This window comes from Podarcis raffonei, chromosome 12 (assembly GCF_027172205.1).
Source record: "Podarcis raffonei isolate rPodRaf1 chromosome 12, rPodRaf1.pri, whole genome shotgun sequence".
NCBI classification, from domain to species: Eukaryota; Metazoa; Chordata; class Lepidosauria; order Squamata; family Lacertidae; genus Podarcis; species Podarcis raffonei.
The window spans coordinates 10,916,607-10,929,620 of record NC_070613.1 but is presented as its reverse complement, the minus strand read 5'-3'; the positions used below and the strand labels follow the sequence as shown (position 1 = coordinate 10,929,620).

Sequence of the window (13,014 nt, the reverse complement as noted above, 5' to 3'; positions counted from 1 at the left end):
TCAGCCAACTTTTTCAGCAGGGGGCCGGTCCACTGTCCCTCAGACCTTGTGGGGGGCCGGACTATATTTTGAAAAAAATATATGAATGAATTCCTATGCCCCACAAATAACCCAGAGATGCATTTTAAATAAAAGCACACATTCTACTCATGTAAAAACACCAGGCAGGCCCTGCAAATAACCCAGGGATGCATTTTAAATAAAAGGACACATTCCACTCACGTAAAAACACGCTGATTCCCGGACCATCCTTGGGCCAGATTTAGAAAGCGATTGGGCTGGCCCCGACCCCTGGGCCTTAGTTTGCCTACCTATGGACTACAGCATAGTGTAAACAGAACTTATATATTCACACCCAAAAAATGTGTGTGACTCGCTTTATTGCGATATTTGCTTTATCGCGGTAGGCTGGAACCGAACCTGCAATATTTCTGAGGTATGCCTGTAACTTTCAAACCTGAGGAGTAAATTATGTGTCACTTGGTGAGAGTGTTTCTGTAGGCAGATGAGATTGTGTTTGTACCTCCTGAGGAAGACCTATTGCAAATACTGATTGACTCATTCCTTCCTCCCCAGCCCAGCTTGTGACATTTTTAGCTTTGCTGGGAGTCTTAAAATGGTGGTTATAACACAAGGTTCTGTTGCTCCTCCAGACTTAATTGCCGGCTGGCAATTTTAGCTTGCTCCTAAAACTTTCGTTTCGTTTCTTTTATCTGCGGAAGGTGTTGCGCACGATCCCTTCCCTCAGACATTTTTCTTTACGATAATCCTGCGAGGTAGGTTGAGGCAGTGAAGTTGGCTTAAGGTGACAGATGTATATAGGACATCTATGTGTGTGGCGAGATCAAACACGAGAGAAGCTTCCTGACGGAGAATGTTGTTATTGTTTAGTCGTTTAGTCGTGTCTGACTCTTCGTGACCCCATGGACCAGACCACGCCAGGCACTCCTGTCTTCCACTGCCTCCTGCAGTTTGGTCAAACTCATGCTGGTAGCTTTGAGAACACTATCCAACCATCTCATCTTCTGTCGTCCCCTTCTCCTTGTGCCCTCCATCTTTCCCAACAAAGTATTGGAACCTCAGCTTCAGGATCTGTCCTTCCAGTGAGCACTCAGGGCTGATTTCCTTCAGAATGGATAGGTTTGATCTTCTTGCAGTCCATGGGACTCTCAAGAGTCTCCTCCAGCACCATAATTCAAAAGCATCAATTCTTCGGCGATCAGCCTTCTTTATAGTCCAGCTTTCACTTCCATACATCACTACTGGGAAAACCATAGCTTTTACTATACGGACCTTTGTTGGCAAGGTGATGTCTCTACTTTTTAAGATGCTGTCTAGGTACTTTTTAAGATGCTGTCTAGGTATAGAAGGTCCCTATTTTCATCGGATTAATGTTGTAGGGGATGGTGATGTAGGTTTGAGTGGAAGCTGAACCGTAGAATAACAGAAGCTGCGCTGATTACACACCAAAATCAGGACAGGACTGAAAACATCGTTGCCTTATATCCTTACCCAGACCCCAGCCAGACGCACAACACACTGACACACACTAACAGCCCATTTAATCTTGCATTTGCCTCTGAGGATGTATGTACAGTCCGATAAAGCTATCTGGTGAGACGTGAGCGACGTTCTGTAGCGGTATACCACGGGCAGAAATTCCCTCGCCTCGAATGACACTAATCTAACTGCACCTTGACATGAAGACCGATAGCATATCATTTAGTTTAATCTGGTATGTGCCGTCGCTCCCTTTGCTTGAAGGAAATAAGGAACTCCATGTCTCCAGGCCTGTCCTTCTAAGGGAAAGAATTTTTCTTCCTATCAGGGAAGGGTTATTAAAGTGTTAAAGCATCCTCTGTGCACGTGGAAGGCCCCGTGTTCGATTCCTGGCATCTTCAGATAGGGCTGGGAATGTCCCCAGTCTGAACCCTGGAGAGGGCACTGCCAGTTGGTTTAGTCAAACGGGGCCACATGGACCTTGGCACCGCAGTCTGCCTCTTCACTTGCTTCAGCCCCAGGAGTCAGATATGGCCTTGGAAGTCAGTGAAAGTGTTGAAGGGAATTAGGAGATGAGGTAAAAGGTTAATATTTTAAAATAATAATACAGGTGGTACCTTGGTTTACGAACTTAATCCGTTCCGAAAGTCCGTTCTTAAACCGAAATTGTTCTTATACCGAGGCATGCTTCCCTAATGAGGCCTCCCGCCGCTGGTGCCCTTCCACCATTCGGATTCCGTTCTTAGACCAAGGTAAAGTTCGCAAACCGGGACACTACTTCTGGTTTTTCAGAGTTTGTAAACCAAATACGGTGGATGCTCGGGTTGCAAATGTGATCTGTGCGGGATGCACGTTCGCAACCCGCAGTGTTTGCAACCCTCGTCAGCTCACACACGCGTTGCGATTTGGTGCTTCTGCGCATGTGCGACTGCCAAAACGCGGAAGTAACCTGTTCCGGTACTTTCGGGTTTCGGCAGACCACAACCCGAAAAAACGCAACCTGAAGTGGCTGTAACCCGAGGTATGACTGTACAGTGGTACCTCGGGTTACATACGCTTCAGGTTACATACACTTCAGGTTACAAACTCTGCTAACCCAGAAATATTACCTCAGTTTAAGAACTTTGCTTCAGGATGAGAACAGAAATTGTGCCGCGGCGGCAGCGGGAGGCCCCATTAGCTAAAGTGGTGCTTCAGGTTAAGAACAGTTTCAGGTTAAGAACAGACCTCAGGAACGAATTAAGTACTTAACCCGAGGTACCACTGTAGTTCGTAAACAGGGCTGTTCTGAAACTGACGTACCACTGTAAATGGGAATAGAAAGGAATGAGATAATGAGAGGAGGAAATGAATATAAATTTTTGGGAGGGGAAACTAAGTATAAGTTAAGAAGAAAAGGTGGAGGGAAAAAGAAATTCAAGGAGATGAGTAAAAGTGTGTGTGTATATGTATGTATGTATGTATGTATGTATGTACATGTATGTATGTATGTACACACACATATACATATATATATACATATACATACAGTGCTTTTTTTCTAGGGGGATGCAGGGGGATGCATACCCCTAAACATTTTGTGAATAAGTTTGGCCTCATTGAGGGGCAGTATTTCAAAATGAGTAGGAAAATGAGAGTACCCCTAAACACTTTTTTAATAGAAAAAAAGCGATAGATGATGATAGATAGATAGATAGATAGATAGATAGATAGATAGATAGATGATAGATAGATAGATATTCTCCACCTAGAGACTCTGGATCAGCAAATTCTGCCTAAAATGGGGAGACTGAGTTAATGTTTGTACTTATCTGTGGATTTATTTTCTGTAAGGAATGTTCCAGTTCAAACCATGCTGCTTGTTACAATAAATCTGTCCCTCTCTTCATTGGGTACTTTATTTTCTTCTTAAATCTTTATTAAACAAATCCTGTTCTTTCCCTGAAAATAAAATATAAGATTTATGGTTCAGAAGAAAGCTCACAAATATAAACACCCAAATGCAGGAAAATACAAAAAAAAAAAAAAAATACTGCATCAAAAGGTGCATGGCAGTATTGTCTGTTTAAATGAGTTTTCAGGTCAAGGCATAAGGAAAGACCTGTGGTGCCAAAGTCTAGACTCCAAGCTCTTCAGTCTGTCTTGGTTTTGCGGCTCTTTAAAGCACTTTTGTACTCTGGGGGAGGGATGCGGGTGGCGCTGTGGGTTAAACCACAGAGTCTAGGACTTGCCGATCAGAAGGTCAGCGGTTCGAATCCCTGCAACGGGGTGAGCTCTTGTTGCTCGGCCCTTGCTCCTGCCAACCTAGCAGTTCGAAAGCACGTCAAAGTGCAAGTAGATAAATAGGTACTGCTCCGGAGGGAAGGTAAATGGTGTTTCTGTGTGCTGCTCTGGTTTGCCAGAGCGGCTTAGTCATGCTGGCCACATGACCCGGAAGCTGTACGCCGGCTTCCTTGGCCAGTAAAGCGAGATGAGCGCTGCAACCCCAGAGTCGGTCACGACTGGACCTAATGGTCAGGGGTCCCTTTACCCTTACCTTTACTCTGGGGGCAATAATAAGAATAATAAGCTTAACGCCCTGAGTAGCAAGGGCCTGGAGCTTAGCTGTGGATCCCAGATTCAGTTATGCATTGCCACACGTGCCTTGTGTGGAGAAGTTCAGTGTGGGGCTGATCATTCGTAGCTGCTCTTCAGACTAATGCTTGTGCATGGAGGTCCCTGGCAAAATGCTTGTTTTGTGGAGTTTCCTCCTTCAGCTTGCGCTTGGTTCCACATGCTCCCTTCGCCCTCTGCTGCTCAGTCTGTGGAACATCTGAGGATGCCAGAGGCCCCGCTGCCTTCCTTCTTGACAAATATTTAAACAGAATTCCTAAGAACAACTAGCCAATAAATGCCCACCCTTTGGTTTCTGCAGCTGAGCCTCTGTAGCTGCCGGGGTATCAAGAATGGGCTGGGTATCCTTAGAAGTCATGGGTACTTGTGTATGTGTTCTTTATTGAGGACTGGATCCTGTCTGATAAGCTCAGAGAAGGAAAAATTGATTAAATGAATTGCCAATAGGGAAGCAAATATGTATATATATTTATTTACACTCATCTTCTGCTTTAATGTTTTCTTTACCCCTCATCATTAAGGTAAATAATTAATCAAATTATCTCACTTGAGGTGCTCTGACTGGAACAATTGCTGCAGCATCAAGAGTAGAGAACAGGAAACGACAGGTCTCTCCCCTCATTCCCCCCCCCGGCTAATGGCTGTAGCCATAAAGCAATTGAGATAGTCATGCGCACTGTACATGCCATTAATATCAGCATAATTGCTTCCCGCCCTCCCTAGGACCAAGATAGTTATAACATATGAGCACGTTTCAGTCCAATTAAAGGGAATATTGTTATATTCCAGTTAAAATATAATTTGAGTTTTAAAAACGGCTGTTGCTGCATGTTGTACACAATAAAAAGCCATTACAGTGGTACCTCGGGTTACATACGCTTCAGGTTACTGACGCTTCAGGTTACAGACTCCGCTAACCCAGAAATATTACCTCAGGTTAAGAACTTTGCTTCAGGATGAGAACAGAAATCGTGCTCCAGCGGCGCAGGGGCAGCGGGAGGCCCAATTAGCTAAAGTGGTGCTTCAGGTTAAGAACAGTTTCAGGTTAAGAACGGACCTCCGGAACGAATTAAATACTTAACCCGAGGTACCACTGTATCAGCTCTCAGGGTGGTGCATGTGAGGCAAAACAGCTCTTCTTCGGCAGAAGGTAGGAGGTCTAAGAAGGCATAGATTTCTGGTCTGACCCATGCTCACCACTGTTGTAGTTCACCTTCGAAAAAAACCTGCATGGCTTGTCTTGTTGGCCATTGCGGCAGAATTTTATGTAATTAACCAGGATCCCAGAAACTTCCCGTTCTTTTCACATCCACAAATGGCAACTGTTGGGACCGAGATGGATCATTTTTCATGCTTTACATGCAGGAGGTCATAAGTCTAGTCCCAAATTTAGAAGATCAAGTCAGAGGTGACGGTGGTGAGACTTCTTCCCCAAGGCCATGGAGATGGACTTCCTGTCAAAGTTCAGCAGCACTGGACCAGATAGACAAATAGGCTGACCGGTATAAAGTAGCATATTGTCTTCCTATGTTGGTAGTGAGTCCTCCTTGTCACCCATTGAGAGTCTGCATTTTAACTTTTCATTAGAAGAAGGTGGGATTTGACTTTTAATTCTGTTTTCTGACCACCTGCAGTGTTGGGCAGATAATATTCCCCCCCATCCAAATACAGTGGTACCTCTGGTTACATACTTAATTCGTTCCGGAGGTCCGTTCTTAACCTGAAACTGTTCTTAACCTGAAGCACCACTTTAGCTAATGGGGCCTCCTGCTGCTGCCGCACTGCCGGAGCACAATTTGTGTTCTCATCCTGAAGCAAAGTTCTTAACCCGAGGTACTATTTCTGGGTTAGCAGAGTCTGTAACCTGAAGCGTATGTAACCCGAGGTACCACTGTAATTTTTATTGGTTTTCATGTCAATAGAAGAACAATATTAACTCGCCCAGTGGTACATTCTCGTTAGGTTTCATATGCAGTACACAGTTCACAAGCATTACGTTTATTTATGCATTATCATTTCAAGTAGCCTCTCCCCAGAGATTCTTGCTTTGAGGGTGGAATAAAAGTGCCTTCTGTCTCTATGTATAAAGGCAAAGAAGGGAAGCCAAGTCTCACCAAAAGTGTCTATCCTTGAACTGCCTTTAATCACCCTTTCGTAGCGAGATAAAGCCACATTCCAATTATTATTTAGTCAGATTTCAATGGGGGTTTCTTTAAGTTGTTTCCAGTATCGCTGTTGTTAATCGGACTGTTGATAATAGGAAAAATTAATATACCTCTGCATTTAAGGTTATTCTTTAAATTTGAGACTAATGATAACAAGGCAAGACCGGAATTGAGCAGAAGGGATTGCTGTGTAATTTTGGAAATAATGAGAAACAAGTTTTCCCCCCAAAAGATGTATACCAATGTGCGACTCCACCATGCATAAAAATATGAGCATATCTCTCCACAGCCTTTCCAACACAGGAAAGATGCTAGTGTTTGGCTAGTCCAGCAAAATATATTTTTAAGAGAAGGGCAGGCAATATTTTATTGCAGCAGATTCACTGCAGGTAGATGCTCATTAGGTCAATGGTTTGACAGAGGTCGGCCTTGGAATAATTTTTTTTTGTTAAAAATTATTACCCCTTTCTCTTTCCCTTGCAGGCGGAAGACAGCTACAACACAGGGAGCCCTTCCAAAGGACTTTTCCCAAAGGGGCTCCAGAACCGGCCTTCCAGCCCAGCCTCTGCCCCGGTCAAATCCAAGCACAGTCCCGGCTCGCCCAAAACAGTGTTCCCCTTCCCCTACCAGGAATCCCCCCCTCGTTCCCCTCGGCGCATGAGCTTCAGCGGCATCTTCCGGTCATCTTCCAAAGACTCTTCCTCCCCCAGCTCCAACGCATCCACTTCCCCCGGGGGCATAAAGTTCTTCTCCAGATCAAGAAAAAGTAAGGAACTCTTCGTTGTTACATTTTGGGAAGGTGCTCTGGGTTTCGGGGCCATTTCCTTTTCCTGCAGCAGGAAAGTAAGTAGAGAGAGTGTGTCCTACTAGCTTTGGTTTCGAGTTTTGCTTAAGGTGCTTTTAAGTGGTTGCTTCTCATGCTAGCTCGCTAGTGCAAAACACAGCGACTCTGTTGCGCATAGCTGTCAAGCATCCCTTATTTGGCGGGACAGTCCCTTATCCCAGCTCCATGTCCCGCTGCTGTCCCTTATTGATGATGTCCCTTAAATAAGCTACTGAAGGTAATGGGGTCCAGCTGTCCTTTGTCAACAACAAATTGTTGCTGTTTTTTTGTGTTGAATATATGCTATATGGTAATTTATGGACCTAATAGGTATATAAAACCATTTGCACACAACAAAATATGTATTTTATCAAAGTAATTGTTGATCCCTTATTTTGGCTGCTGATCCCTTTTCGAGGCTGCTGGTCCCTTATTTTCAAATCTGTAAGTTGACAGCTATGCTGTTGTGTATGTTCTCGGTTGGTGGTGCAGGAGCAGACCCAAGGATGGGATGGAAGGACTCCAGCCCTGACTCCAGTCTCATTCTCTACCAACTGAGCTATGCCCATGGGGCATGCTAGGACTGATGGGAAGCCAACCCCATGTAGAAGGCCTCACTCTGGCTTGGGTATAAACAGTGCTGAGCAAGACGGATCATTGGCCTGACTCTGCATAAAGCTGCCTCCTCTTTTCCTGCTTAATGTGCGCTTCTATTTTTTGCCTTAAGATGGTGCTGTTAGTTTTAGTTGCCTGGTTCTTGCAGATAAGGTTTCAGGGTTTTAAGCAGATTCTATTGTGGCTGTGCTGTAGAGGAGACACATAACTTTGACCGGCAAACTTCTTGCCTTTTGATACGAAAGCCATGTTGATTCTCCAACATATAGTTGATAATCATTGCTTCTTAAAAGCTTGCCTTTTAAATCTAAGGCTTTTCTTCAGAATCCACAATATAGGTTCATCAGCCATAATTGGGGTGTGTTACAATTTGTTCATCTGTTTATGTGCAGGGAATTTACAGAGGTCTCGTCGTCTAATAGGATACGTCTTTGTTTCAAAGTTCTTGCAGTCTAAACTTGGATACGGGCAAATCTATGGGAGTTTCACAGTTATGAAGAAGAAAATGTGCAAGACACCCAAAAGTGCTTTTAACAAGTTTAAGACTTCTTCTTTTTAAAATGATGACCCAATTCTCGTGTCATACTTAATGGTTTCCCGTAACTGAGCCAGTCTGGGCAGTTTTGCTCCTCCCCGCTATTGCTTGGAGGAAACAAATCAATCCTTGGCTTAGCATTGCACCTGGATCATGAAATCGTAGTTAGTTTCTTTCAAGCAAACCATGGTTTATGAGCAAAGATCAACTCTTGGCTTACCACTGTGGTGTGTTAAGGGAAAAACAAGCCACAGTCCCTGAATCAGATGTAATGCTGAATCAGGGGTTGCGAATTGTTTCTCCCCATTGTTAGTGGGGGGGAGGCGTGTCCAGGCGGACACAGTTGGCTCATGCACAATAGCCCATGATTCATGACTTACTGAAGGAGTATGAAACTGGATTCTACTTTGAGCCTATGCCTCGCCTAGGAAGAATTAGGAATATATCTGCAATGCTTCCATTGAAGCCACGACTCTTTGTTGCCATATTTTGAAGACCAAAAAAGAGGACATATTTGCCAACTACTACTTTTAACTATGGATCACTATGACGACTCTCATTTTACATACCCATGAAAAAGAGGATGTGTCCTGGAAAAAGAGGACATATGGCAACCCTTCACGGCCTGTGAAATCAGATGAAGGGCAATATACAAAAATTAATAATAAATAATAAAGACATAAACATAAGCCAGTGCTGCAAAGATCCTTCCTTTGCAGCTATGACTTGAATTTAAGTTGAGGCTGCAGAAGAATTATGAATGCAGTCTCAAGGCTGTGTGTACGCTCTACCTTAGGAGAGCCAGTGTGGTGTAGTGGTTAAAAGCGGTAGACTCGTAATCTGGTGAACCGGGTTCGCGTGTCCGCTCCTCCACATGCAGCCGCTGGGTGACCTTGGGCTAGTCACACTTCTTTGAAGTCTCTCAGCCCCACTCACCTCACAAGTGTGTGTTGTGGGGGAGGAAGGGAAAGGAGAATGTAAGCTGCTTTGAGACTCCTTCGGGTAGCGATAAAGCAGGATATCATATCTAAACTCTTCTTCTTCTTCTTAGCACGTTTGAAACATCCCCTCCCCTAAAGAATTATGGACGTTGTAGTTTAGCCCCTCACAGAGTTGTAACTTCCAGCAACCCTTAACAAACTACAGTGCTCAGAGTTCTTTGAGGGAAAGATGGTATTTTGCATGTGCTTTAAAGCTAGAGGGTGTGTACAGAGCCAAAATGCACTCGCCGTTCTTCCTGTTCAGCTGTAATTCGCCGCTTTTTGAATCTGACGCCTATTTTCGTTACCACAGAGCAACGGAAAAAAGCTCTCAGGGTGTGCTCCCGATTCTTCCTTTTCAGTTTGGCACTGCAGTTTTACCTGTTGTAAACCTGCCCGGCATGGCTTTGGCTAAACCCCACCCTGTGCCAAGTGGGGAGATCTGGTGGGCTTATGAAACTGGAGTTTCCCCAGCATTGGCTTACTGTGATGTGGCAAATTCAGCCACTGTTGGGAATAGGGATGGGTTTGGAGATCTTTTGTGCGTGAATATTTTACAAATGTGAAAGGGCAGTGCAATTCTGCAGATATTAAAAAGCACATTGAAAGTCCTTGGGTTTAATCCAATGAAATCCTGTTCTGTTCTGTATAATGAAATTAATTCTTTCCACCCTATTTGGCTAAGATAAAATGACAAAGTAGTTTTTTTCCCAAGGGACAGAGAGAACAAAAAACAGTTTTAATGGGTTTAGATTGATTTTAGAGTCTTCTAGGGCCAGGTCCTATAGCATTTCCTATAACAATATTTGACTGCAGAATGAAGAAGAAAAAAAAAGGACCTGCTTTTGTAAGACCAAAGTACCATTAGTGGGAAATTAGCCCAGCTTATTATGGTTGAAGCTTCTAGGCAATGCTCAGCAGTAATGCACAAGCCATGAATCTGAAATGTTCAGTTTCATGACCTGGACTTATCTAGCCTGGTTGCATCCCCAGAAATATTTAGTTTCCCATTTGCTAGAGATATTAATGGGGCATGAGTGGGCTTTGTCTGTGGCTCTGTATCAGGGTCTCTGAATCATAGGTGTTTAAGGATTGTTGACTCTTCGTCAGAGAAGATCTGCATCTCAGTGGCAGAAGACATGCTCTGCGTGCAGCACGCCCCATGTTGAAGCCCTGGTAAAAGGTAAAGGTAAAGGGACCCCTGACCATTGGGTCCAGTCGTGACCAACTCTGGGGTTGCGGCGTTCATCTCGCTTTATTGGCCGAGGGAGCTGGCGTACAGCTTCCGGGTCATGTGGCCAGCATGACTAAGCCGCTTCTGGCAAACCAGAGCAGCGCACAGAAATGCCGTTTACCTTCCCGCCGGAGCGGTACCTATTTATCTACTTGCACTTGACATGCTTTCGAACTGCTAGGTTGGCAGGAGCAGGGACCGAGCAACGGGAGCTCATGCCGTTGCGGGGATTCGAACCGCCGACCTTCTGATCGGCAAGTCCTAGGCTCTGTGGTTTAACCCACAGCACCACCCACGTCCCTTGAAGCCCTGGTAGCGCTTGTTAAAGGGGACCAGGAACCCGGTGTTGGTGTCATGAACTGGTAGGAAGAGGAGGAGGAGGAAGAGAAGGAACAGGATCCGAGCATGGGGTGTAGCTTGGACTGGGACATACCAGGGCAAGCAGGGGATGGGGAAAGAAGTACTCATGGAGTGACAGAGGGTGGGGAGGGGAACCAGAGCAGCAGGACCCATTACCAGAGCCATAGGGGCCCCTGTCTCCACAAATACAGCAGGCTCTGAGGCATAGGGAGCAGCAGGAGGGGCGCTCTAGGAGGCTGAGGCAGGCAAGCGCACAAAGCCCAGCTCATCAGCTGGCCATGTGGGGCTCGCTAGCTCTGGGAGGAGATGTGTGATTCCTTAGCTGGAGTAGGCTCAGAACAAGTGAGGGTCACGTGTCTCATCAAGCCCAGATGCTTCAATCAACATGCGAAGTACAAATGGGAAGCAGAGCTGAGGTGCCAGGTCTGCTCAACTGCCCATGTTGATGGGCCTTGACTTGGATGCCACTGGACCTCTAGGGGACTGTGCCTCAGGATTGACTCTGGACTGTATCCTGACTGGTGGACTTCAGACTTGGCTTACCTGAACAGACCCTAGAGTGTGTTTCCTGGACTTTGGACTTAGCTTGCATAGATTGACCCCCGAACTTTGGACTTGACATTTTGACTTGCCACCAGGTAGGCCAGGGGTTCAGAACATTTGGGGAACACCTTTCTTTGCCATTGAGCTAGTCGACAATAGAAAATGCTGGGCTAATCCAGAGGTGGAGAACATTTTTCAGTCTGGGGACTGAATCTCCTTTGAGGCAGCCTTCCAGGGCTGCTACATTCTGAGGGTGGGAGGGGCCAGAAGCAAAAGTGGGTGGAGCATCTGGTGGTCTGGGGGGAGAGTTCCTAGGGCCATGCAGAAAGACCTGGAGGGACCACACTGGGTCTCTGGGCCTGAGGTTCCCCATTCTGGAGCTAGATGGACAAATAATCTGATCTGTTATAGGCAGATTCTCATGCCCTTTTGAGTTTACATTGAAGGCAGGCTTTAATTTGGGTCATCAAACATTTCCAGGTTGTGAAACTCTAGATTAGGGGTGGCCCACAGGTGGTATGCGCCCCAAGTCTGAAGGTGCCCTTACCAAATCATACACCTTGCTCTTCTTCCAAAGAGTTCACACCGGATTTCATATGTGTACCAGAATGTCTTACTGGGCCAGCAGGTCACCAATAACTCACAAGATGTCACTGAAGGACCTCCTCTGAGTTCTTTCTAAGCAATCTGAGACTCTGACACCTTGTCTGTCTCTGCTCCGTCCTCTTCATATCTCTGTAGGTTCTGGGTGACCAGTGGGTAGGGGAGTTGGTCACAGCCGGAGGGGGAGATGCCCTGGTTTCTTCAGCAGCCTGCCTCATCTCTGCCTCTCGGCCCTCCTCCTCTCCAGCCTCTGCTTCTAGACTGCTCTCTGCCACAGACTCTTCCTTTTACCCCTTCAGCTTCTGACACCTCTTTCTTCCAATCTTCTCCTTCTCCTTCTGACCACTCATCATCATCCCATCACCAATCCCTGGGCTCTGAGCCTTCTTCCCTTAGGGGGGTTCCCTTGGGGGTTCCCCAGCTGGTGCCTCCCACCCCTCTTCTGCTTCCAGCCAATCCATGACAGCAAGAGGGTTTTGAAGTGCCTGCACTATGTTGGGTGCTTTTGGACATGTGTTTAATGTGGACTTTGTGTTGTTCATTTGTGTGATTTTTTTTTGCAGCATCCAGACAGTATCATCATTATCAAAATGCCTGCCTGTAGTTTTCCTTCCTTTAATCAGGATTTTCGTGTTCCATGTGTTACATTTGCAATCTGCTGCGCGCCTGCTGATGTGGAAGCTTGTTAGCACATTTTATGTTTTGATGGGCAGGTTTGTCATGCGTGATTTTTGGTGATTTTTGTGTGTGTGTGGCCATATTAGCCATATGGTATAAGTGCATCCAATTTTACTGAACGTTGCCTGCAGAAGGCACAGGTGAAATTTAACAACCGAGTTAGCAGGAGCAGTTTTTTTTCAGATCTCCACCCAATACATGGGTATGGGATTGCAGATGTGTGTGTGTGTTACTTCTAAATCAGTATATATATCAGGCTTTTAAAAAAGTATTCTATTTAGTTTTTGTTCATACTTAAACTAAATAAAAAATCCAGTACAGGGTTTTTTTTTAAGGTTAACATTTAGTGTCAAACCTTATACTAA

General features: G+C 45.4%; 1 protein-coding gene and 1 long non-coding RNA gene across 4 annotated transcripts in view; one reads left to right on the top strand and one right to left on the bottom strand.

Moving 5' to 3' along the window:
• The window catches only part of PRKAG2 (protein kinase AMP-activated non-catalytic subunit gamma 2), a 202,118-nt gene that overhangs the window by 68,863 nt on the left and 120,241 nt on the right, over positions 1-13,014 (top strand). For all 3 annotated transcript variants that reach the window (XR_008327131.1, XM_053359547.1, XM_053359548.1), the window contains exon 3: positions 6,762-7,044. Coding sequence is in view for 2 of the 3 variants with exons in the window: in XM_053359547.1 (XP_053215522.1) it covers positions 6,762-7,044 (283 nt within the window). In the remaining variant the exon portion in view is untranslated. The remainder of the gene's footprint in view (positions 1-6,761; positions 7,045-13,014) is intronic.
• LOC128398459 (uncharacterized) overlaps positions 7,019-13,014 on the bottom strand; it is an 86,001-nt gene continuing 80,005 nt past the window's right edge. Inside the window, exon 5 of the long non-coding RNA XR_008327136.1 lies at positions 7,019-7,108. This is a non-coding gene — a long non-coding RNA (uncharacterized LOC128398459). The remainder of the gene's footprint in view (positions 7,109-13,014) is intronic.